Source organism: Dendronephthya gigantea, unplaced genomic scaffold (genome assembly GCF_004324835.1).
Source record: "Dendronephthya gigantea isolate DGI-Jeju-01 unplaced genomic scaffold, DenGig_1.0 000089F, whole genome shotgun sequence".
NCBI lineage: Eukaryota > Metazoa > Cnidaria > Anthozoa > Malacalcyonacea > Nephtheidae > Dendronephthya > Dendronephthya gigantea.
In genome coordinates, this window is record NW_021163099.1 from 885148 (window position 1) to 913123 (window position 27976).

The 27976-nt window shown below is 36.2% G+C and overlaps 1 protein-coding gene across 1 annotated transcript; it reads right to left on the reverse strand.

The window, feature by feature from the left end:
• Positions 1–5810: 5810 nt before the first annotated feature.
• LOC114533332 (cytosolic carboxypeptidase 1-like) lies at positions 5811–27970 on the reverse strand (the record flags this gene model as incomplete). The annotated part of the gene is made up of 26 exons (XM_028554839.1): positions 27671–27970; positions 26051–26175; positions 25464–25531; positions 24034–24097; positions 23417–23560; positions 22829–22960; positions 22181–22274; positions 22011–22048; positions 21756–21902; positions 21540–21614; positions 20059–20238; positions 19554–19744; positions 18641–18834; positions 17727–17960; positions 16922–17074; positions 16538–16634; positions 16139–16216; positions 15933–16011; positions 15428–15660; positions 14730–14754; positions 14338–14409; positions 7823–7931; positions 7223–7349; positions 6528–6686; positions 6025–6201; positions 5811–5894 (listed from the first exon to the last, which is right to left on the reverse strand). Coding segments are annotated over exons 1-26 (3102 nt in total), but the record flags the coding sequence as incomplete, so codon positions are not given.
• Positions 27971–27976: the final 6 nt, after the last annotated feature.

A 27976-nucleotide genomic window follows, 5' to 3' on the forward strand; every position in this document is an offset into this window, starting at 1 on the left:
AGGGGGGTGTGAGGGTTTGGTAAGGTGTACGTCTATTTTCGGGGAAAATATTCGGACTTTTGAGCAAAAACATTCGATTATATTCTATATATTATATTCCAAACAGATCAATCGTCATCTCCATTATGCCCTAGTTTTATCGTCGATACGGAGTTACAAAAGATTGGGGCTTTCGTAAGTTTTCATGAAACGGAAAAAAAACGATGATGTTACGTTATACGATCTGATCAAGAAAAATTCATTTTCAAAATTCAGGTGACTAAGAAAACTTGCCTTAGCCCCGCATGTGAGACACTGAACCGTACGTAAGAGAGTGCATGGAGAAAATTCGATTCCATGAGAGCATGTATTTAAAACATACCACTTCAAATTTGTCTCCACGAAGTCGGAGAAATATCGTTGGCCGTAGGGAGATGGAGTGACCTAAATGTGAAGTTGTAAAAGTTGAAATAGCGTGGGAATATTTAGTCTTGGGGCTCATCCCCAGAGAATGTTTTGGTATTTTTTTTGGTCTTTTTGATTCTTGCATGGTTTCTTGAGGAAAGAACAAGGGGGCGGACTGAAAGGTATTTCTTTCAAACTTATCTTTTAAAAAAGGCCTGGTAGCTGTCAGGAAGCAACAATGCAGGGTAAATGGTACGGTAATGTGAGCTAAACATCAGACGTTCTTAGCACAATTGAAACGTTTGTATGACTATTAAAAGGTCTAGACCGCATAATCAATGTAATTCTCGTTTATTCCAAGCAAAAGATGTGGCTATGGTGACGTCAAGCTGATCTCGTCGTAAAAATAGTATTGTTTAACGACGTTAGAATTCGATATGTAAAAATATCATTCACCAGATAAAATATTAAATATGATTTAATATGTAACTTGTTTTTTAAATATTTTTACCCAAATGAAACGGAGAAAATCCTAAAAAATAACTCCATTCCGCGTTTGCGTGGGAAGCATGTTGCCCTTCAATTGGATGCGAAATTGGTTGGAAATAAAGTTATGCCGAATCGGACTTTTCAAATTCTTTCCCAGGCTCAGTCAGTATTATTCGATGCAGGCATAATATTCAATTTGAAAATCCTCAAACTAAGAGTTGCGTGGCGTAATCACGTCCTTCATAAGGGTACGTATCAACAGGAGCAAAGAGGTCACCGTCAGGGAGCCTAAAAACAAGAAATAATACAAATATTTATCAACATGCTGATATTAAGAATACCATGCGGAATAGTTTGTCATTTTAAGGCTAGAAGCTCACTTGGAATCTATTCCATTTATATAAGGTGGTCTTCTACACAAAATCGTTATTATTATTATTGGTTCACCTCTGAGAAAAAGTGTCTAGTCAGCCCTGAAAATTTTATCTAGTTAGCACTGAGTTATCTTGTTCGAGAGTCGAAGAAGCGTTTCTTCATTTGCTTAGAAAAATGAGGTTGTTGGATCTATTGGCAAATTATACAGGGCTATTAATTAGGCTCGCCGCGATATTGCCATTATTACTCCGGCGTCAGCGACGGAGTTGAAAATTCGCCCCGGTTTTGTTTTGTTTTTTTTGTTTTTCTTTTTTTTTTATTTTTCGTCGTCGCAAGTCTGTAATGGCGCGAAATATACTAGTATTTAAAACATGTATGTGACCGTATTTATCTACGTCCCAGTCTTATCTCCAGAGACTTGTGGTGCACAGCTTTGGCTAATTTTCCAATGCGCGATTCGATTACGCTCGCATGATACGGCAATTCCTCCAAGAGGAACAAATAGACCGTTCTTTTCATGCTGTTCGATTAAGTTTAGATTGAATTGGGATAAGAATATATTTAATACATGTAGACCCGGTCCTATTTTAATAATATCGCTGCTATTTCGCCGTTTAACAAGATGAAGTGGTCGTGTATGGGCGCGTTGACACGTCGCGTAGTTTGCACAGGATCGAAGATTTAATACAACTATATAAGCGCGAATTCCAAAGGCAAACTGTAAGACGAAGCGAATGTATCATGCGGTTTATTTACATTTTTGAACAATTGAACTTCTATACTGCGATGTGCTTCTGAATTTCGCGATCGAACATTTAGGTTCGTAAGGCATCTAAATGCGAATATGTATGCGAAACAATACGCGAACTGTATTGTTTATGTCCAGAAGCTCTATATTGAAGACTGGCACGTGCGCCGGAGTTAACGCCAGAACGGCGTCTTGTTGAATTATCTTTTTACTTTTTTAGTTGCTCATGCGAAGCGGTCGCAATTTCAACCGCGGTGTTATGTATTAATAGGGAGCTTTAGTACGAAATTCGTCATTCTCGCGCGTTGTTTGCTTACGCCATCAGCCAAAACTCGTAGTCGCCAAATTTTTGAGTACCAAATTTGCCAAAAAACTCGTATTCAAAAGCCCGGCGACTACGAGTTTTGGCTGATGGTGTAAGCAACGCGTGAGAATGACGAATAATTTTTACGACGTTCTACAAGTTCATGTTTTACATGTCCATGTTTTACAAAAGTCCATGTTTTACAAAAGTCCATGTTTTACAAAAGTCCATGTTTTACAAAAGTCCATGTTTTACAAGTCCATGTTTTACAAGTTCAGTCTAATCCATAGTTTAAAAGTCCAGCCCAGTCCACGTTTTACAACATGCCGTCTTTTGCAATTTCGTGGCGCGTGGAAAATGGCGTGAGCGTTTGGAATTGAGGGACAGCAACATCAAAGGGTTCCGCGTCGAGTTCCACGAAACTGTGTTTTTTATAATCTCTATGAGCGTAACGTATAACGCTATTAACGCATATCAAAGAAATAATGTTTTTTCATGGCAAATATGGCATTTGTATCTTGTTATGAACACTTTATATTTACCGATAAAGATATGGACATTTAGGATGTGAAAAAATATATACTATGTCGGCGAAAATTTGTGGTATTTCATAAAGGTGAGTTGATGTTTCATGATGTCATATGCCAACATGCTGATCGGGTGTGTTATTATTTATAACGTATAAGCCTTTATTTGTTAGCCTTCGTTAGCCTTTATTCGACCCTATTATAGATCAAGAATTGTATTTAGGTCTTTTTTCATCGTGCAATGATTTGGGCCATGATTTTCCGTGTTATTATCTGTTTTATATAGTTAAATAGTTGGCTATAGCAGGGATAGCTAAACAAAACTTTAGAATTCCTCAACAATTATGGCCTAGAATACCTCAGAGGAGCAAAATAGAATAGTTCAATGTTGTGATATATATATATATATATATATATATATATATATATATATATATATATATATATATAAATATATATATATATATATATATATAACTAAGAAGCAGCATACAGCAATGTTTCTAATGTCTTTCCTTGAAATGTAGGATAAGAGTTGTGTTGTATTTTTCAGATTTATACTAAATCCAGAGGGGTTGATGTAACAGTGCTTCTCCACACAGTAGGGTTGAGACAGTTCCAAAGGGTATAAATTGTGCATCAGAGTCTGCCTATATCATTAAAATTATCACAAAGCTCTCTATTTGCCTTCAGATACATTTATCCATCCATATTTTGTTAGGGTCAATTTTTTGATTTAATACCATTTGATTTCATTGGATAAGGCCTCTATCTATATATTGTTCGAATTATTTACATGTATTTTCATGGTGAATTGATTGGAGTTTAAACTATCATAGGGAGGTAGAAAAGCAGTGCAGAATGGGTTGAAGGAGGGTGTATTTGATAATAGTTTAAAGTAGTTATCTCAAGAAGCCGGTATAGCACCGGGGGATAGCTAAAGAATAGCTTAAAATTCCACAGAGTGGCTAAATTATTATTTACCAGTGTTTTTGTTTGATGTACTCAACTCCTAACATGATTGCAAAGTTTTATTTTAAGTTCAGTGTGAACTTAGAATTTACTTCACACCAATTTTAAAATTATTTACTTGGAAATTAATCTGATGATGTCTCGCCTGATTTTAAGGACCACAAAATTCCTAATTTCAAGAAAAATTTTTTAAACTGAGAAATTATTTGTGTGCAACTTTTCTTATTTTAAGAACTGAATGTTCTTAAAAAAAGATTTCTTAAAAAAAAAAGTCAGAAAATTTTCTTGTTATTCTCCCAAGAAAATTGGAACTCATTATCAGAAAATTTTTTAAAATGGGCTTTTTTTCTTCTTGAAATAAGAAAATGATTTTTTGCTGTGTAATCTTCTTACCAAGCACAAAAAATCGCTATAAACACATATCAAGTTCAGCCCCCGGAAAGTTTACACTATGTGTATGACTAAGTCGTTTGAATTTTCGCCACCCATCGATGCATCACAATATTGCAAAGTTTCAAAGAAACGTTGCACTAGAAAATGAAACAATAGAATAACCAAAGAATAAATTTTCTTTAGATTCTGGCTTTCTTTCTGTATTTGTCAAAGTTAAATTATTAAAGTCCGCGGGCTACTGTGGTAGCCGAGTCTAGGTTTCGCGGTTACTACTCGGGCTATCTGTGGTAGCCGAGTCTAGGTTTCGCGATAATTATTTAACACTTATTTACTGCGAACGAAGGAAACATTACGTTTTGTGGACCCGAGACCTGTCGATATTTCACGAGGCGAAGCCGAGTAAAATATCGAGGGTCGAGGGTCCACAAAACATAATCTTTTCTGAGTTCTCAGTAAATAAGTTTTTTATTATACCACTTGTCAAAGAAAAACCAAACTACAAGGTAAACAACGAAGTACCTATTCATAAAAGACCTAATTTTAAATGGATAAACAGTCTAAAGGTCGCACGATTAAAGTTGTTATTTCCCATGAGATAACACGTTATCTCACTCTGCAGGGGGTCGCGCTGGCGACATCAAAATTTCGTCACCCTCGTGTGATTCGCTCTCGACAGATGAAATGCTACGAACACCAAACTTTGACAAGTGGTATATAATAATATTATTTTTTCGTGTCGCAGGCTTAGTCTTCCGCGCGGACGGTCGTGTATTTACACTGTATCAATATAGATCAGTTTCAGTGCAGTGTATTTACCGGCTACATAGCCCGAGATAACGCCTACCGGGCGTCTTGTTGTGTATAAGACCAGCTAAAGTTCCTACAGCTACGGTGGCGTGTTGAGCAACTTGGTGTTTAAAACACTCCTGACGGGAAGAGCAAAGGTTTGTAAGGACAAACCAAGGACAAACCAAGAGGTTGGGTTTTAGTGTAAAGCCTGTTTTCCATTGCCATTGGGAAATGTAATATTTCTACGTGTATTGTAATATTTGTAGTATGGCTGATGTAATATTTCTACGTGCATTGTAATATTTGTAGTATGGCTGATGTAATATTTCTACGTGTATTGTAATATTTGTAGTATGGCTGATGTAATATTTCTACGTGCATTGTAATATTTGTAGTATGGCTGATGTAATATTTCTACGTGTATTGTAATATTTGTAGTATGGCTGATGTGTGTGAAGTCAACAATGACCGATGTGAAATACGGAAAAAAGGACAAATCCACAACCGGGCAATCTCGTATCAGTGAAAATAAACTTACTGTCAATTGTCATGTCAATTACGACAAAATGGAAATCAGGCCTGACACTACATTATCCTGACACTACACTACCCAATGATTTATTTGTTCGAAGGCATGTTACAGCCTCTTTAAATACGAAGCTACAACACCTTATGGCCAATACAGCTGACTTAAATCTGTATTAGACATAGCAGATACATTACACAAGCATAATGATAATTATAGAAATAGTTTTCAACTTACAAAATGTCGTCCTCAGGATCACGTTCATCCATGCTCAATTTAGGAATGGTACCAAGTAGTGCTGTTACTACTACCGTTTCCAAGCTTTAGAAGACCTGCGCAGAAACAACGACCCATTTCTTCAAGTTCCTTCGTGCCAATATGAAAACCCTATAACAAATAGATATTTTAATACGAAAAGCTATTGCTGTTACATATTTGAATAGTGAAGGCCCTTGCAAGGGTCTAAGGGTTTAGCTAACTTGTTTTCAAAGACTAGGCTGGAATGTACTAGCTTCACCTTGTATGGTCCTTGATCCGTTCCACAATAAGTACTCTCCATGGTATAACTCCTTGTTACCCCCAGCTCTCTCCAGACCACAACTCTTGCAGTCGACTCTTTGGAGGACTCCACGACAAAACTGCAGTTTTGAAAGGAGAAAGCCGGTGCGATGGAATGTAAAATTCTTGGCAATGTCTAGATCATCAAATAAGGAGAACTGTTAAGGTCCATCTATCACATATTATTAAATGCACTACAAAGCTGAGATTTAATGATCAGAAAATAATTATGTAATATACTACCAAAAAATCGCATAACATACATTTACTTTTTTTTAAACCCGTAGCTTATGTGATTCACATAAAATTACTATAGGGTTTCCTTGAGTTTTGAAGCTCTGATACCTTCTCTAATACAATGCAGTGTTCAGGAGCATTTAATTGTTTAGAATCCAACACCTGGCTTTAATTGTTTTGGTTGGCGATAACTTTCTATCTATTTTACTTCAGTTGTGTTCTTACCCTATGATTTGTTTCCCTCACTGCGGCTTCACCGACATTAGAGGAATCTGATTCAGAGCCGGAGTTAACGATTGTGACCGGTAGATCGGCGGTTGGACTATGACATCCGTACATAAAGACGTTTTTCTTGCGTGAATGGCCATGAAAATCACAAAATACCTGGTGAATAATAAGATAAAAATGTTAGTACGTTTGGATGTATGTATCTGATAAGGACGCTGCATCGTCCCTGGTTGAAAAAATCATACTAAATGGAAACCATCGCAGTCTCGCTTAACGAACACGCGATACTCTAACGAACTCTAACGAGGAAACGAAAGCTCCGGAATAATCCAAAATGGACGCCCGAAATCCTGGCTAATGCACATGTTTTGCAAACATTTGATACTTTTCTGGCAAATAATAAACGATATTCAGTTTAGTTTTTTAACCGTTATAAATCACAATAAAAATGTCGCCAAAAAGTATTACTTGCAATTTTCTGCATTGTATCAAAACATTCCATACGGCGTTAACAACCAATCAGATCATTCCTTTCAAGAACCAATCAGAGCATTGCGTTCCCAAAGTTTTCGTTTCCTCGGTGGAGGATCGTGGGCTTAGGTAACAAGATGCGAACCATGAACCATTCCTAGGGTATGGATTACTCACTCCATCCGCAGCCTTTTCAACACTAATGCAAATGTGTGACTTACCAATGGTGTCTTGTTCATAGCCTGTAAGTAAAGCAGCAGCCCCTTCGCGTGGTAAATAGTTGGAAAGAGAATATCGGGATCCAGCCATTGTCTGTTGAGATCAGCACCAGATATTGAACAACGATGACTAGATGAAAACAACATTCCCTGTTTATACCTTGTTTGTATTAATGAAACATGACTTACTAGAACCATAATAATACCAATAGACCAGCTAATTGAATTGAAACGGGCTCATTTATTCTGAAATTTGTTTATTGAAATAAGAATATAACTGAATAGTCAAATCACTTGACTAGTCACACTATGAAATAAACGTTTATCATAATTTATTTTATATTTACTTAAAAAAATAGTCCCAAGTCCCAACCGTCATGTTTTGGGCCGCTATGTTTACAGTTTTATGAATTTACGGCCACCACCCAGTGACGAGAACCTTAAAATGGCGATAAATATTTACCAGCTGTAAATATATAGCGGCGCAGAATATGACGGTTCTAATAGAATAGACTTCTCTAGCATCAATAATGACCACTGTCAGATTAAAGCGTCTATTATATTGATTAAAGCGTTTTCGCAGACAGTACTACAGACACTTACCAACCATTTATTACACCATCTGGGTTTAGCATAGGTATTATTTTAAAAATAAATATTTCCCTCAAAACCCTTGCGGTGATCTTGTTACTTAACAGGAAGTCCAACACACCTAAAAAGAAATATTTTCAATGAAGATTATGTCTCTTCTTCATTATGATTTGCATATTCAAAACGAATGTAAAAGACTTGCATAATTATTCAAAACGAAAGTAAAAGACTTGCATAATTTTTCAAAACGAAATTAAAATACTTGAATATTCAAAACAAAAAGAAAAAGACTGGTATATTCAAAAGAAAATTAAATAATTTGCAACACTTGCTTTAAACGTCGGAACGTAAAAGTGTTTACAGTTTATTGCACCCTTCCAATCAGCCAACAGTGGCGTCGCCAGCATCGATAAGTGGGGTGGACATTTTCATATATTCATGTTCACAGAAATAATAATGTAAAACACGAATATATGAATAAGTCCCCCCTACTTATCAAGCTGGCGACGCCACTGTCAGCCAACAAGTGTTGGCCTAATGGCTGGCAGTTACAAACTGTTGATGAAAATTGAAGTTGCAAGAAAAATTGCGTTGGTCAACACAGTCTTAAAAGCTATAATTATCATACTATTCGGCCACATTTATCAAGGTTTAATACTTTTTACACATGTATAGGAGTTGTTTTAAAGTTGTGTTGTTTAAGGGTTTTCTATCCGATATCCGTTAGTCCGCTATCTGCCACCCGGGTTATTTAAGAGGACCTTAAAAATGTGAAATCCCGCAATGTCAAAAAATTTAATATTCAGGAATTTAAGCAGTTATAATTGCGTTTGTATGATTCAAACTCAAACACAGACAATGTTTATGAACGCAGAGTTATCGTAAAATACGCAGCTGAACGACGTCAAAGACAATGTATCATACCAAAGCACGTTTAATAATATGTTGTGTACGTGACTTAAAACGCGTAGCTCTATAACTGAGGTAATTTACGTAGGTAAAGATTCGGTTCTGTAGAACTGTTGATAAATGATGCATAACTATTGATCAATAGCGATCGCATAGGGAAAAATATAAAGCCGCTTTTTGATTTGACTAATTTCTTGCCATTACAGCGGAATATTCTACTGGCTCGTGAGCGGCAATCCAAGAACATCAGCGACTGGTATTGAAATGGCAGCATCAAAATTCGCCCCCAATGAAATTGGTTATGATGCCCAACGATTTGAACAGACTATCAGCCAAACACTGCATTGTATCATTTGTACTAATATCATCAAAGACCCGGTCATGTGTCACTATAATGAACATGTATTTTGCCGAGGTTGTATCACCAGACATCTCATGAATTCTCGGACATGCCCCACATGTATGCAACCACTCACTGTTGAAACTCTCAAAGTGCCTCGGAATATAGCAAACTTATTATCTGAACTTAAGATTCGTTGTGAATTCTTCCATCGCGGTTGCAAGCGATTTATTGAGTTGGGAGATCTTGACAAACATGTGGCAGACTGTGGGTTTGCACCAAAAGTTTGCTCAAATATTGGTTGTAATCTCGAGGTAAACAAGCGGGATTTAGAACACCATGAAAAGTATGCGTGTAATCCACGCAGAGTTAAATGTGACAGTTGTAATGCCATAGAAGAAGAGATGTCGCGTGTACATTTTGAATTGGAAATTATGGAAAAAGAGTTGAAAACAAGTGAGATGAACATCAACCGCGTTCAGAAAACCGTATTTTCGAAAGTTAAAAAATTGGTTCAAGATCAAGTTAACAAGCAGGAGGAAAGCAACCGTAAGCTTGAAGTGGACGTTGTGGATATGAAGAAATGTTTGAATAAAATCACGAAGCAACTGAAAGAACGAAGCAAAAAAGCTGATTTGGTTGACGGGAAACAGAATATCGTTATTGCTGGAGGTGATAAGCCGACATCACGTTCGGTGGAAGTGTTCAATCTGGCGAATAAAACCTGGCGACAGCTACAGCCAATGAAAAAATCTCGGCAAGGGGCATCTTCTTTTGTTTACGACAATCAGTTATTTGTCTTGGGTGGATTGGGAAACAATTCCATGGAAAAGATATCATTGGATGAAGCTCAGGTTGATCACTCATCATTTCAGTGGGAAATTGTACCTGCTGAATTACCTGGTTCGTTGTATGGACACCGCAGTATAATCTACCATGGACGGTTGCTAGTAATTGGTGGGTATGATAGCAATAGAAAGGCATTTTCAAATAGTATTACAGTGATTTCATTTGTTCCACACTGCACATGTAAACTGTTGTATACCATGCCACAGAGTATATGCCTTCATGGTGCTGTAATGATCGGTGACAAGATCTTGATTGTTGGCGGAATAACAAGCTTCTCCAGTAACTCGACTCTCACCAATGTTGTTATGTATGATATCACTACAAAAGATTATAACGTGTTGGCCCCTCTTCCTTATCCTGTGAGTGACATGGCCACAGTCAAATGGCAAGATGACAATGTTATCATAATCGGTGGTGTCAATAATGACAATAAAACATTGAACAAAGCTTTAATATACAACATCAGCACCCAGAAATTTCGAATGCTACCAAACATGAAGTATGAGAGAACTGGATGTGCGGCTGTGGTTGTCGGAGACATTGTGGTTGTTATGGGGGTGAAGATGACAGTGGAAATTATTTAAGGTCTATAGAATGCTTTAGCTTCGACAGTTATAGTTGGCAAGAACTTCCCCCAATGCAGGTTGCAAGATGGAGGGCTACTGCGACTGTATGTTAACTGTCAGAATATTTTCTAGAATTGAACTGCATATTCCAATATTATCCAAATTCTAATAGCACACGTATTAAAATACAGTAGGATTGTGATTATTAGCACTAACTAAATAATTCAAAAGACAATGTCCATAGCTTAATAATTTTTTTATGAAATAAACATTAAAGTCCTCAGAAGCAGATTTCGCAATTTATGTTATAAGTGAGTGGACGGAAGAAAAGTTTTTTTGGCCGGAAGTAAAGTTTTTGTTTTTCACCAATCACAATCCTTGACCCAGTCTTTTGACGATACTCATGCCGTTTGTGTTGCCTAGATCTCGTCTATCCGCATTCCGTGTATCCTACCGTATCAATTATTAAATGATATTTGTGTGTTAGCAAATTAAAATTTAATCTCAGCGTGAAGCCTGTCATAGAGCGACATCCCGCATGATGGGGAAATTAAATATTCAGGAATTCAAGTATTTTCCAAACTTAAGCACACAAACTTCTTATAGCCAAAAGTCGTCCAAAGACACTCGTTTAAATATTAGTTCCAAAAGCTCCTAATACAAGCTACCACTTCCTTGTGATAATTATACTACCAAGGGTAAGACCACGATTTATTAACCACGAGAGATAAAAGGAACATAACAACGATGCCGAACTGATCTTTGTTTAATACTAATAGGAATCGAAAGTAATCTATTAAATTTCATTGATTTAAGGATTGTTTTCTTGACCTTTAGGTTCACATTCCATTGGTTCGCGAACGTCGTCGACTTGTGTTGAAATGGCGGCATTGGCCTCCTACGATATTGGTTATGATGACCAACGATTTGAACAGACTGTCAGCCAAACACTGCATTGTATCATTTGTACTAATGTCATCAAAGACCCGGTCATGTGTCGCTATAATGAACATGTATTTTGCCGAGGTTGTATCACCAGACATCTCATGAATTCTCGAACATGCCCCACATGTATGCAACCACTCACTGTTGAAACTCTCAAAGTGCCTCGGAACATGGCAAACTTATTATCGGAACTCAAGATTCGTTGTGAATTCTTCCATCGCGGTTGTAAGCGATTTATTGCGTTGAGGGAACTTGAAAAACATGTGGCAGACTGTGGGTTTGCACCAGCAGTTTGCTCAAACAAAGGTTGTAAGTTCCTGGCAAACAAACAAGATTTAGACCATCATGAAACATCGTTGTGTGCACTGCGTAGGGTGAAATGCCACAAATGTGACGACACAAAGCAAGAGATGGTTACACTGAAAAAAGCAATAACGTCGATAAAGGACAGAATGTTACGAAATGAGATGACCAACATAGTTGTTGAGAAAAACCATGTTTCGGAAATAGAGAGGTTTGTACAAGGTCGACTGAAGAAGCAGGAAGAAAGTAATCGTAAGCTTGAAGCGGAAGTTCTTGAAATGAAGACGATGTTAAACGAAATTACGAAGCAACTAGAAATAAAAGGTGGCAAAACTGATGGCGAGGACAGAGTGCCAAAAGTTGTTGTAGCTGGAGGTGAGACGTCGACGTCGAAATCGGTGGAAATGTTCAGTTTGGCGAGAAAGACGTGGACGTATTTGCAGCCAATGAGAGAACGTCGTGCAGGAGCATCTTCGTTTGTCCACAACGATAACTTATTCATCATCGGTGGTTTGCATAACGAATCCATTGAAAGCTTACAATTAAATGATGACGAAGTTATCCAATCTAGAACCAACTGGGATATTGTTCCTGTTAATTTACCCGGGTCATTGTACGGACACCAAAGTGTAGTTTACCATGGTCGGTTGATAGTGATTGGTGGGTATGATGGTAATAAACGTGCATCCTCCCAGAGCATCACCATAATTTCTTTCGCCCCACCATACATGTCCAGTAAACTGTTGTGTACCATGCCACAGAGACGATGCCTTCATGGTGTTGCAATATTTGATGAGAAGATCCTGATTGTTGGAGGAAGAGAGACCCTATCGATTAACACGTGTTTCAAAAGTGTTCTTTTATATGACATCATGGAGAATGAATGCAAAGAGTTGTCACCGCTCCCTTACCCCGTAAGCGACATGGCCACAGTGAAGTGGGGTGAAGAAAACGCCATCATAATGGGTGGTGCTGATGGTAACGGCAACGCATTAAGCACCGTCCTGATATACAACATCAAATCACAAGAGAGTCATTTTCTACCAGACATGAAGTATAAGAGGCAAGGATGTTCGGCAGTGGTTGTGAAGGATACTGTAATAGTCATGGGTGGGGTGAAGGGGAGAGGATGTGTGGAATGTTTCAGGTTTGATAGATATAGCTGGCAGGAACTTCCACAAATGCATGAAGCAAGATTGAGGCCAACTGCAGCAGTATATTAAGCATAACTACGTTTTATCAAAATCAGAACGATATCAAAGAATGACTTAGATTCGGTAATTCAGTGATGAATTTTTACATCGGGTTGATCCGAAGAGGAAACGCTCAAGGTTTACTTTGTGCAAACTAGACATAATGTATGTAATGTAATAATAAAATGAATAGACAGAAATTATACATTGATTACAATCCTGCATGTCTTGCATTTGATTTGTACTGCATGGATTTTATAATCCCATAATCGTAAAAGGTAACGTAATATATTGAAAGTAGAGTTGCCTATCATTGGTATAAATTTGAGAGAAACAAAAAGGAATAATAAATTAATTAAAACATTGCGTAAAAAAACGGTTGTATAATAAGGTATACTAGCTGATTTGGCCAATCAGAATTGTGCATTTTGTATTTAACTACGTTTTAATTACGCAAAATGCAGTTGCAAGTTTTATATAAACAGTCCCTTGAAGCATTAGAAAATCTGTCGGCTGGTTGCAAGCCCCGTTTAAGATCTCCGTTTGACAAATAAAAAGCTAAACATATGATACACTCTTAAACCTCGTTCTCAAAGCTTTTCACGAAAAGAAAATCCTTGGTACATGCCGTCGTCTTATGCGCAAAATCACTTCAGACCCCCCCGGATGGCCTGGGGTAATCGAGTTCCAGTTCTATATTGCGGTCTATTCTTCCGAAGAACGTTTGAACTTGAGAATTATATACCTATGCATTCGTTCGAAAGAATTCTCAAGAAAACAAAGAAAGCAACGTTACATTGAACACAGTTAATAGAGTATGCATGGTTTGGAGACTACATAGAAGTACAATAGAACTCATGATCTATGTCGGGGAACATTTATGCAAAAAATTGTTCCTTATTCGTCACGTGTCTATTGTATTTTGAACAAATAAACCAATAGTAAGATCTGAATTAACATGCTGTTCAAGTCACGATTGAGGAGCTAAGCCAAGCTATTGCTATGGTTAGTTGAGCTAAAATACAATAGACATGTGACGGATAAGGAACCATTTTTTGTACAAACATGGACAATAAGATAGATAATGAGTTGTATTGTACTTCCATCTAGTCTCTAAACCATCTATATTCTAATAACTGTGCATTGAATGATCTGAACTTTATTTGAGTTTACAAATGTTTATGAATACCATTGCATGGTATCAAATTAATCAAACAATCAGCGTAACAACGAGCGTAACAGATCGCAATATGAAACTGGACATAAATCATTTTTGGCTACATATGCGGAGCACCTATTTTTCAGGCATCATCTATAAAATTCTTTCAGCTAGTCATGTTCCCCCAAGATAAAGTAGGGCGTTCTCTTCTCTTGAAAATCTCTGGGGAGGGGGGGGGAGGTTCTGCAGAATAATTACTGTACCTTTCATTACCCAGCTAGCATTGCTTTCTCCTGGATGAACCCTCGAACACAGAAATATATACGGCCGGTTATCTGAAAAGGGAAATGAACGGACTCTAATTTTTTGATGAAGGTATGGGTATATTATGCTCAGCATGATGAAAATCATATTAAAAATACAGTACAACACGAGTCGTGTGTGTGGGTGAACAAGATATCAATACTAAATACCAGCCAGAAGCAAAGCTAAGGGGAAGTATATTGTGAACCAATATAGCGATATAGCATGTAGTGATGCTACAGCATGCGTAAAAAGCACACGTCAAAGGCCAAACCATACTGCAAAGAGCTCCGATATACAGTGTACCTTGACAGATTTAGGTCAGTTGACCACGAACAGGGCATTACAATACCTGATTCATTAACTCTACCACAAGACTGCACAGAAGGTGCCGTGAATGAAATGGGAAATGGACGCTTCCAAATCTTCCAAGATATGACTTACCGTTATAGAGTTTGGTGAGGTTATTGTAATTAGATAACATGGATTTCCCGTTAACGTATGCAAATTATACAGGATTTTTTCAGGATCAAGACGATATTCGTATGTCAGTAATGGTTCTAAGAAATTGAAAAATTAAAATGGTATAAGAAGCTCATCCATGCGGTTAAACTAGTTGATTTCATGAGAAATTTAAACATTGAGTTTCGGGAAGGTACAGTCACACGTGTTATCCACTTTCCACCAAAGAGTTAGCTATACTTAGGTTAAAAAAATAAACAAAATGACACTGTGAAAGTTTAGCCATGCAGTCACCAAAAATTTGTCACGACCATGGTTCACGAGACGAAAAAATGAAAGACTTTTGAGTGGAGGGGTAGCATTAATTTTAGAGTTAAAAAGGACTATAGAACTTGAGTAGAATAAACAGGAGTGTTACTGAAGAGCATGCAGGAACATACATAGTCTCAAATATATGCCTAGCAAAAAAGTTCAACGAAAGACGAAATAGTTATATATGGCTAATTCTCTCTTTAATATAGTTTACATGAAATTAAGTGAGATCACTTTAGGGAAAATACCCTAATTATGTTTGTATATTAGACTCACCTCGAGCAAGGAGAATGAATATGGAAAATGATATGCAAGGTAGCAGCGGTCATCTGAATATGGAAATTCTATCGTAAATGTGAGCGTGTAGTAATATTTTTCCCGTTCTGTCTTCGGATTGGAACATGGTCGTTTATAATGATTCTTGTAGTAACAAATGTCTGATCCTGTTCTGATCCAGCCAGGGTCACCATCTTCAGCGTCCTTGTATGAATATAATACTGGCTGCATACCTTTATATAGAGTAGAACATGCATATGAAGAGATATTTAAGATGTGATTTGCGTCGTGAATGCAGCTACGGCTTTGCATAAGACTAAAGCTATAAGACTAAACAGTGGAAACATCTACATGGTATAATTGTATCATAAGACATCGCTAGGGCAACAAAGGGTTTGATTATACCTTCGCAAAATTGGCAAAAAGTAAATAGACATGATTTTCATTTAAAAGCGAAGAGCATCTCGAAACCTGAATATGATATTTTATCTAAAGTATAACTTACCAAAATTGAATTGACTATTAACCTTCTCACAGTTGATAATATTGAACTTGTACGGAACATTCTCCTCCATGTTTCCGACCTAGAATATTTAGAATTCTTGGAGAAACTGGAAGTCAGTTATAAAAACAGTCATTACATTGAAGACATGCAGCATTACATCATTACATTGAAAACAGTCCAGGTGGGAGGGAAAGTTATAAACGTACTTCAAAATAAAACCACTGGTGATGACTGCGGCAGTTGACATCAGAATTCAGGATAAGATCGTATTCCTTTTCACAAACCTGAAAAAATTGATGAAACCATTACGCGAATAACAAATAAAATAGCATATACAATCAGACAATCCATCCCAGCTACTGTAGTCCATGCATGATCTTCAGGAAACGGCCTTCGATCAGCGCTGTGCATGTGTTTTTTGCGAAAGAAATTCTCCTTTATAAATTGCTGATTTTGCCTCAATGCAAAAATTTCAATCAACGGCCATAGTGCGACACTTTTTCACGCACGCATTACGAAATTTCCGAATGTTGGATTTGCTCCGAGCTTTTTTACATTTCTTAGAGATATAATTTGGAAGTTTATAATTTAAAAGAAATTCTAACCTGAATTGCTTTGCGTAGATTTCCACTTTCAAATCGTGATTCAAAGGAAAGGGATCTTTTCCCATTCACTTTTTGTTCTTTGTCACTACGAATAGAGCTAAATGATAGTAATTTGATTGAAGTAAATAAAAAAGGCACTGTCCGGATGCTACTGTACGCTCTCAGGCTGTGTGGAAATACTGTTGAATTTAGTAGCAAAATTATTCTAATGTTTTATTACTTCATTATGCATGATTGTAAAAAATTAATAAAATCAATATCATAGAAATTTAGGTTTTAAAATTTTATTTATATCATTCACCCATTAGAGAAAAGGCATATGGGCAATTCCTCTTGAACATTTAAAATCAGAACTTATTTTCAGAGCGACCATTTCTGTATTACCTTGTTGAACCACGTGTCATATCTGAAGAACATTCCCGGCCGTTTGACGCGGTTGCAGGACCAATATCGGTCTCAGGATTTAAATCATACACCACTTTATTAACCACTTTCTGATCTTGAAGAACACGCTCGATATCTTTCAACAACATCGACCTAGGGGGATAAACCATGCGAAGTTTAGGTTTAGTTCCACATTCACTAAAAGAGTTAATCTGCCGGGAAAATGGAGACGATGCAGCAGCGTAGCAATTTAACCGCGCCATGAAAATTAGTGGTTATCGTTAATTATTCATTGTTTTAGAAATTCACTGTTCTCAAAATGAACATAGAATATTAATAATAATAATAATAAAATAATATTTATTCAGGAAACTTTTTCATACAAGATGATTTTCAAAAAGGACCTGAGTTAATTATTAAATCGCATGCAAACCTAGGTTATATTTAAAATGACAATAGAATTTAAAATTATGACAATAGAATTTAAATAATTTAACAATTTAATCCCGCTAATTAGCATAGCGGGATTAAATTGTCAGGCTCGCTACGCTACTATGATGATGATCGACTTCATGAAAATAAAAATAAAGATAATGTTTCAGGAAGAGACTTCAAGCAAGTGGAAAATGTCAGTTTTTTTAGGGAAAAGTGATTAACTGATTGTTGGATCAAAAAAATGTCACGCGTTACCGCATGACGCGTGCTTTATTGTATTTCAGGTTTATAAAGGGTTTTATTCCACAGCCTGAATTTTGTCGTGCAGTTAACGTTTTTACAAATGCAATAGAGAAGTTTCTTCACTGACCTTTGTATTCCAGGTTTCTTGGTATAAAGAGGTTCAGGGTGTAGCGGTGGGTAGTGTCCGTACACATCAGGCGAAGGTGTCTTGACAAATTCAGAGACACTTCGAACTTTCATTCTGATATCGTAAATGCCATCTCGTAATGAGGGTCTTGATTTATTGTCATGAGTTCCAGTTGTATACGACACTGCCTTGGGGGATGATACTGAACCACCCGCTAAGAAATCTTCCTCATCACTAAAATAATTAAAATAAAAAGAAAAAAGTACCGTACTTAAATGAGTTAATTTTTGAGGTACCAAAAAGGTATTTAGCGAGAACCTTGAAAACAGGTGACGATTAAAATAAAAAGAAAAAAGTAGCTACAGTACTTCAATGAGTTCATTTTTGAGGTAGCAAAGAGGTATTTAGCGAGAACCTTGAAAACAGGTGACGATTAAAATAAAAATAAAAAAGTACAGTACTTATACGAGTTCATTTTTGAGGTAGCAAAGAGGTATTTAGCGAGAACCTTGAAAACCTAGATATCTAGAAAACTAGAAATACCGCTGGCAAATGGTTTTGAAAATGCAGGTTCAGCCTCTCTCTAAAAGCCAGCCCGGGTAAAATCGTCACCAACTGGAAACGGGATATGCTGATGCAGACATGAAAATTGATTAAAACATGAAACCGTGAAATGAAAAAAAAAACATTACAGCTAATTACCGGATTGACTGAATATTATATTTATATAGTTTTTTTCAAGAGAACAGTATTCCTGAAGCGTATAATTTTTATAAAGAATCTGTCATTTCACGCCATTATCAGAACAAATAACATGCGTGTTTGTCCTAGCAACGACAAGCTATATACTGTATAAAATACAGTGTATAATCGCGAAACATACAGAATTATCACATGCTTCATGCTCTACACACCATAAAGGATCCTGTCTGGGAGATTCATTTTCTTCGCAGCCACAACAATCGTCCGCCAAGTGATTGCTGCAGTGGTCGAACGACGATGACGAGGTCAAGTCCAGTTTGGCCGTTGGAATAACGATTGGTTTTTTAATTGCCGCAGAATTGTCTCGACCAAGAGTATCTTCAGAATTGCATTCTTCTTTATTCTCCTAGAAAGCATGTCAACACATGTTAGATACTACCGGACTGGACCTTTATGTATAAAAAAAAGGTGACACAAAACTGATATGTTGATGCGAGCATGTTTACAAGCTGGATAGCGCTCTCCACCGGATAGCGGTTTTTTCAACCGTTGTAAACATACCAGAAAATCAATGAGACTACATGTTTAAAGATAACAATTAATTCAGAGAATGCCTAATTTAAAAATGGAATGGTTTGACGAACAAGGTTTTACCGAACAATGGGCAATTTTAGAGCGAGTGAAAACACACAATAGTTCTATTCCGCTTGTTTGTAGTATAGCTGCATCATTTAACTGTGTTTTTCGTATTGAACTTATCTTAATTCATTATTCATACACGGCATGCAAATATTAATTTACTCAATCGGTGCTTTGGGTAAATCATTATCTATGTATCAAGGGCAATCATGTATGCATGTTGTGGATTGAACGCTTTTTCTACGGTATCGTAGCGTAGTATAGCCCATATCATTGTTTCCCGGGCACTCGACAAGAGCTATAATGACTAGCCAACTTTCCACGGCTATATGTTTCACACTTTAGAATATTTCGCGAAAAACTATTTACTTTCCAAGTTTGGAAATCTGTACTCATGAACTTTCCATGTTTTAAATTCAGTTTAATAGCCAAGGGAGATTTTTCGTTAGATTGCGCATCTCACGGTAATTATAAGTTGACTCTCACCCTGGTGCAAGTCATCTCTTGAAAGAACTGATGATACATGGAAACCAGCTCAGCTTTACTTCGCGTTTTATTCGTTGTATTTTCACCAGCAGCAGCAGGGCCCGCTCTACTTTGTGAAATATACTCTGAATCTTCTTGACTTTCCGTCACTCCAACATCTTCATCTTCGGACTCCAGTGGAGATGATTCCTCTGAGAATGAATGTACAGAATTGCACATAATGAGAAAAGTGGGCATAATTATTACCTACGTATGAAAAAAAAACTTTGAACAAAGGGTGTCTTCACACGGGACTAGATGAATTTGGTATCGTGCTCAAATTTGTCCAGTTATCTCGTTTGAACACAGTGAATCAGCCAAATTTTCACTCATTTTTCTGTGTGAACTCAAATTCCTCCGGTGCTGTGCTTATAGCCTAAGAAACTTCTCAACCAAGGGATACATGCAGGTCTGGGTTTTATTTCAAAACCAGTGTGATTCGACGCTATGAACATACAGTAGATACCTTCACTGTCCTTTTCTACTTCTTCAGACCCATTGTCATCGCCTGAGGCACTCTCCCCAATAATCTTCGGCAGTTCAAACGTAATCATAGTTCGGTTACTGGTTAACGGAAGAGTGTTCTCTGGCATGCATAACCTCAGGATCTGTACTATTACGCTGTTTATACCGTCCATTTCTTTGTCTAGGAACACAGAGAAAGATTATATGTCTCCAATTATGTCTACCGAGGAGATCTATATCGTACTGTACGTCGTCAGGAGCCAGTTATTCGAGGGGTGTTTAGCACTTTAGCTTAATCGGTGGATAACTTCAAAATGGAAACATGCAGAATTACTTATTGAAAAACTGAGCTGAAATATTGTGATGTAGGTTCAGTTATTCAGAAGATGTAGGATTCCTTAGTGGGATTCCAGATTCTTTAGATTCTAAGAGAAACTGTGTAACAGATACCATAATTATTATCACTAAGGCACGTTTCAAACGTCAAACTTTCCATGTGCCGAACTTAATATCGACCAAGTTCGACCAAGCTCGATAAAGTTCGACGTTGGTTTCAAGAGCGTGGTGCTTTGCCGTACTTTTTTAACGCATTTTTTTACAGAGCGCTCAATGCCACTGGTCAGCAGAATTTACCGCGAAATTTTTTACCGCCAAATTATAAAATGGTAAAACGGATTTTTCTCAGAAGGCACATTTGGTTCGGCACATGATCGGTTCGACGTTTGAAAACACGTCGCGCTTTGTCGTGCTTTGGTCGTTCCGCACGACCTGGGCGATCGAGCTTAATGCTTAGGTGCGTTTCAAATGCGTTTCAAACGTCGAACTTATCATATGTCCTCAATTAAAACTATATTAGTTTATAAGTTCGGTACATGGAAAGTTCGACGTCTGAGACAAGCCTAAGATATCAAAATTCCAAACTAGTATTTCAAAAGACCCTTTCGATAATTACGTCACAACTTTATCGTTATAAATTAGAACCTTAATTTAAAACGAGCCCCGTGCAAAGATGCAAAACATCCTTCTTCAACGCATGCATGAAAAGGAATTTTTCATTTTGACAAAAAGTGTGGAAATGAGCCATTACTGGAGAACGAAGCTCCCGGTCATGGCCCGGTAGCCTCGTTTTAGGGTTACGGCTTTTTCACACTTATTGCTCAAAGTTAAAAATTATTTTTCATGCATATGTTGACGAAACATGTTTTCCATCTTTGCATGTGGCTCGTGAGAGTAAAACTTGAAATCCATCTCATTGAAGGTGGCTCTAAATTTAAAATGATAATGCTGTGACGTAATTATCGAAATTGTAACTATTTAACAACACGCATAGTTCTTTGTGTAAATTCTACGTTCTTATATAAAGCATTTCTTTATGTTTTGACATGATAATACATGAAAAGAAATGTATATAACGAATGTCGATTGATAATTAAGTTTCAATATCCAATAACTTATCGATTAACTCATCATCATATTACTTACGTTCACTGGTATCATTGGTCAACACAAAAAGTGTCTTCATCCCATTTGATTGCAGAAACGCTGCTTTACCTGCCCCTGAAAAAAAGAAAGTTATACATCAAACACAAAGTATATTCCAAAGATTGGCATCTTGAAATTCAAAATTTATGGGCCAATATAGGTCCAATATAATCCAATATAGGCCTATGCTTATAGTTGACACGTGAAATAACTTACTTGTAGATACAAGTGCTTTCATTGAGTTCAGCAGAGCTTTCCTGATTGCAGTTTGTCTGTTATGATGATCTGTTCTATGCCAATCATAAAACATGCGGAGGAGAATTTCAACTCCGCTTAAGTTTACCGCTTTGGCTGCAACACCTTCTATAAAGGGAGATTAAAAGGCATTTCAGAAATGAATGGAGCTGCATTTGATGATCATATAACAAGAACCGTACAGCATTACAATATACAATGCTGCATGTCACTTACTTGACTTTACAAGAATAGCAATTAGATCAAGAACGAGCCTAAAAATGTACAAATTTAGTGTAAAAGAACACAAATTTGATCCAGAACATTTTAAATGTACAAGAACACATGTAACATCTAGCTATCCCGTGCAATTAACAATGGTTTGTTAGTTTGTGAGAAATACTTACTTCAAAGTTGTGACACGTTTATGTCCACAGTTAGAGAGTATGCGAAATAATATATTGATAAATCCTGCCTTGTTTAGGACGTTGCAATTCACACCTGGATAGATTGTATGTAAATGATCAATATGAATTGTGCAACCACAGAGATTGTGAGAATTTGGCCAGCCTCGTCGCCCACGCACGCCATTTTCGAAGCATTAAAGCATCAAAACGCCTGGGGTAGCAGGCTGGAGTTTGGTTAATTAACTAACTTGAATTTGCAATGGTGATCTTTTAAAAACACTTTGTATTGTATATTATAGTAGCAGTTTAACACGTTTTGTAGTGTTGTTATACAAGTATGGTTTTTGAATGACATGAAAAATCTCGTTCTGAGTTGTTAAACAAAATCTCGCTACATTTAACTACAAAAACAAAGGTACACAGCTCGTTCATTGCGTCGAAAATAAAACGCTTTATAGTCTTAAGGAGAAGGATGCATGCTTATACTCGCACTTGCCGGGTTCGAGAAAGATGAAAACATCTTGCTTACAGGAAAAACAAAACCCTAACATTCACCCTAATTCTAAGGTGAATGTTAAATTAACATGCATGAACTGGGTCAAAGCAATGGAGTTTGTAACGCTATACAGATGTGATTAGTTGACTTACTGCTTCCGGCGGAAATTTTGATCACCAACAGAGCAGGATGGAGAACTTTAAAATTATTGGCATTTTGTCTGATTACATCCATTGTGATTTGCAACGCGCCAGTTAACCGAGATTTCAGCGCAAACTTTCGATCTAAAACAAGCATGCAACGAAAAAAAAATCAAATTTAATATCATCCAAGCAACACGAGGAAGTAAAAATCTCGTCGAATACTACAGGGTGAATTTGAAAGAAAAGTTCCGTTATTTGACATTCACATATTGAAAGCAAGCTGAGCGTGTACACGTACAGTATACAAATACTACAGCATACTGTTATTGCGCAGGTGGAAAAAGGAATTCATGCAGCACGTACTATAGCTTCCATCGACTGAAATATGAATATTTGTATTGAAGAAATTCAAGAGATAAAACATTTTAATTACTGACCCGGCCACCAGAAGCACGAACTTGAAAACAGCTTGTGAACATCGGCGATATTTTAAATTTGCCACGTACGAATTTATACGAACACCGATTTTCAAAACGAAGTTTGAAATATTCTGATTACAGAAAAACTGTGAAATCATCGAAATGTAGCTTTACCTACCTTTCGGTGCAATCCTAGCAAGAATTGAATGAACCAAGACTAAAGTTTCTTCCACAATTGATGGTTCAGATATTTCCATCTTAAGAATCTTGAGAAGAATGTCGACTGCCCCATGTCCTGCTAAAGTTGCTACACATTTCTTTCCTGAAACAGGTGAGACATGTAAGCAGAGAAAATACCTTAGAAATCCACTTGAAGCCCTCAAAAGACTTTTTAAAACGGAAAATTTTCTTGGAGAATTGGCCTATATAACTTTTAAACATTGATGAACGATTCTATTCGAATAGTCCACTGAAGCTGTCAAATGATTTCGAATGAATTTTTCTAAAGACATGTTTACAGGATGTGAACAAGTACACAATACCAATAACGAGTGCTTACAACTTTCTGTCGGTAGTGAAACTTTGCCGATATGTCATGCACGTGATTAGTACGTATAATAAGCCGATACAGCTTCGAACTGCGCGTGCGCCAGAGTGTAATCATGTCATGCAAGGATTTTCATGTCCTGCATACTTTAAAAGTAAAATGGGGACCAAAAGTCTGACCGACCAACCAACAGACAGACAACGGTTATTAAAGAGACGCGTCTAAAAGTACTAAAGAAGCCATCTTACCCCCAGCTGATATTTCTAAACAGCAACCCAGAATATTCAACATTAGTTGAGTGTCATTGCAGTTCTAGAAATCCAACAGATGCATGTTATTATTACTCGTTATTACAGCACCGTTGGGGTTTTACGTTGTCGAATATTAAACAGTTGAAATCTACATGAAACTTCTGGAAATTAGTTAAAAATGTAAACAATATTATAATGTCTTGACCGACTTTCATATTCGGAAGGATTCAAATGATTTTCGCTGATAAACAGAAGAGTGAACTTGGGAATTCGGCGAAAGGCGTCCATTTGCAGGAAGTAAGTAAATTACAAATTAATATTTCAGCCACAAAATATTTACCTTTTACACCAAACAGTGATAAAATATTTAAAAATGTACGAAATATGTTTCTAAAAAAGATTTGGGGAAAAGGCAGTGTAGGCCGACTGCTGTTTATTTGAAGCACAGTTAGAAGCCCAATTTGACACTTGTGTATGAATATTGCATGGTCATTTTCTTGTAAAGTATTAGTGAATACTAACACTGTTCTTCTTGCAAAGTATTACTGTAGTGAGTCTAGTAATAGTACATGAGACCAAGTTTATACAGTTCTGACATAAGTTTGAAACCGCGAAATATAAAATATATTTCAAAAGATAACAAGATTGATCAATTTAGTGATGACTCATACCGTCACTTGTCTTCTCAGACGTCCGATTTTTTGTTAACCAATCAAATGCGAGTAACTTGATCCGCCGCAGATTAGGCAGCGTAAAATGAAAGCGTGATCATCAACACGTTGACATTGTCCGATTTTCGGAAATTTTCAGGGTTTTTTTTCGGTTTTTAAAAAATACTACTCATCGGGTTCACAAACGACTTGTTTGGCATTTTTGCATAGCCGAATGAAAATAAAGAATTATAACTACATTGCTTGACAGTAGTCAGAAAGTGTAGTTTATTTAAATTTCAAGATGGCGTCAGGGTATCAGTGCGATTTGAAATTAAACAAAATCTCTCCCTGGGGAAAAAAGTCTATCTTCAAATGAACAAAATGCTGAAAGGTACTGAAATTAGTGAAAGGTACAAAAAAATTTCAAACTTCCTATATTTGTTGTTGCTAACTGCTAACTGTATATATCTATATCTCAGTACTATCTCTTTTCTGGTCAATTGTGGGGGAGGAGGCATTGCCATTGCCAAAATGCTGTCATCCAAATTTACATACCGTAATGAAAATGTTAGAATCTATTACCATAAGTTTCATTTGTTAACCAATTCACCAAAAAACCCAATTTAATTAATTATAATTAACCCTATCTGTTTTACTGTATCACCACTCTTAAAAATAACTGAATCACCCACTTTTGTGCCAATACATTCTACTTCTATTAAATTTACTACAATTTAGCAGAAAGGTTAGTGCTTAACAATGGATCCTCCTTACCTCTAAAAGGCCCAGTAACACTGCTGCTTTCTCACATATTTTATTTATCATTTCCTTTTTGGCTTTATCTAAAATATTAAAAATATAGCAATATATATATATATATATAATATATATTATATATATAATATATTATATATAATTATTATATAATTATATATATATATATATAATATATATATAATATTATATATATATAGCAATTTTATATATAATATATATACAGAGACTGCATATTATATATGAATATACAGAAATTGATTAGTTCCAGATTGATTTGAATCTTGTTTAATTTCAGCTTCTTGGTGTTCACGCTGGTCCAACTTAGCTAAGTTTCTCCCACTCGTGCAGGCTCATATTGTCAGCGGACAACTTACATAAAATTGAGAGCAAGGCGTAAAACGAAAAGCTTTTAATTTTTTATGCGAAGACCGCTGAAAAACTGAGCCCTCTTTACTGGGAGAAAATTTGCCGAATATGACCAACGTGGTTAGCTAGCTACTGGTACAATGTATACATACACTGTAGCTGGATTTGTATTTTGAAAAAAATATTTAGAATATTAATTAGCAAAAACATAGTCAAACCTTGTGTTTGCAGTAGCTGGTACATCTTGAGTGTGACATAACGCAGTTGTTCCAAGTCTCTTGATGTTTTCTCCACAGCTAGCAGCCTTTCCAGTTGCTCTGACAACTGGGCAATCCTAGAACTGCTATCAGATTTAAATGAAATATAATGACATTGATATTGATATGATATTTATCATGTATAGTACCTCATCGCTCAATCTTAATTCATATAATAATCCACATATTAGGCATCCCAGTACATTGCTGTAATAATTTATTTAATTTAATGAACAAATTAGGAAAGCCACACTATGACCTCTGTTTCAATCTTAGGTATTAAGATATCGATCTCTATATAGCTTTATGCTAAAAATTTCTACTTGAAAACATCTGACCAGTATAAATTTTTCATTTACAAGCAAGTTCTAAATAGTGAGTTATGATTTATAAACCAAATAGGACTCTCAAGAACTGAATAATACTATATTTTATTTTAATTATTACAGTTTTATTTTATTACATTATATATGTTATTCATTGGTCCATATATGTGCATACTATAGCATATTTTGAATAACATTAAACGATCGAACAACTAGTTGCCTCAATCATTACGCAAGAATATCTTAGAGAATGCTTTAATCTTTAACATTTTGAACTGTGCTGAACAGAATATATTTCTTGAAACATGAAAAACTGTTTGTGCACTAAGCCCGTTCGTCACTATATAGGCAAACTTATTCGCAAAAACAGAAAAAAAAGTAGGAGGCAATTCTACTTTTTGCGGGAAATTTTTTCACAAGTGAAGCCAATCACATCACTGCATGGATTTCAGATTTCAATTTGTGTTTTGCCAATAAATTTACCTAGTGGAAAATGGGCTTTAAATAATCTGACACAATTATGCTTCGATAAATGAATATGAATTAGATTTTGTTGTGTCGAGAAACATTTGAACATTTAAACCATCTTCAAATTAGTGGGTTAAACATATAACATATCTTTTTATGTTATATAATTATGCATTAAAAAGCATGTGTGCATCCAATGGTTATGTTTTTAGGAAGCAACATATATCAAAATATGTACACAATTGCTCTTATCACTACTACAAAAATGTACACAATTGCTCTTATCGCACAATTGCTCTTATGTACCGTTTTTCGTCTTTTATGGCCCATTGCTCTTATCGATCACTACTCTGGTAATTCAAATAATGAAAATAATCTAACACAAAGATTGCACTGACAACCGGGCATATTCATGCAAACAATTATTGACTTAATTGTGAGTTCTTTGGAGGTTTGATCTGCTGTTGCAAAGATGCATAGGTTGGCCTTGGTAAACTGCAGCCAACAAGTGATGATTTTATAATAATTCAATGCTAATAGTTTGCTGTATAAATTTATTTATATTTTTATTACTACACAAATTGTGTTCTCCCAAGGCTGGTTGGTTGAAGTATGTCTATGGCTTAAAGGAGCTTGTTTGATATATTCATGTATATTAATAATTTATTAGATGCATTATTTAAACCAAAGTATAGCAATATAATCCTGAAATAATAACCAAAAGCAAGTGCATTATTTTCTGCAACCTGCACAAATACTTCAAAGGAAAACGTATATTAATACGAACCTCTTGTTTGAGGATTTGCTCATTGTGTTCCACAACCACTGTTCTTCAATTATACAACATCAGAAAGGACGCCGGTGATGTCCTAATATCATTTAATAGTTTGTCTATGTTGTAAATTCAAGCCAAGATCACGACTCTTAGGCATATGCAGCTGCATACGACACATTGAAGCAGGTTTCAGCCATGAAAGTAAACAAACCCGTACACTTGTACTGTTTTTCGTCTTTTATATTTTTTTCATATTTATTGAGAAAGCTAATCAGTTAATCTGGAAAAATTATGTTGAACCAAATGAGGTTTTGCTCT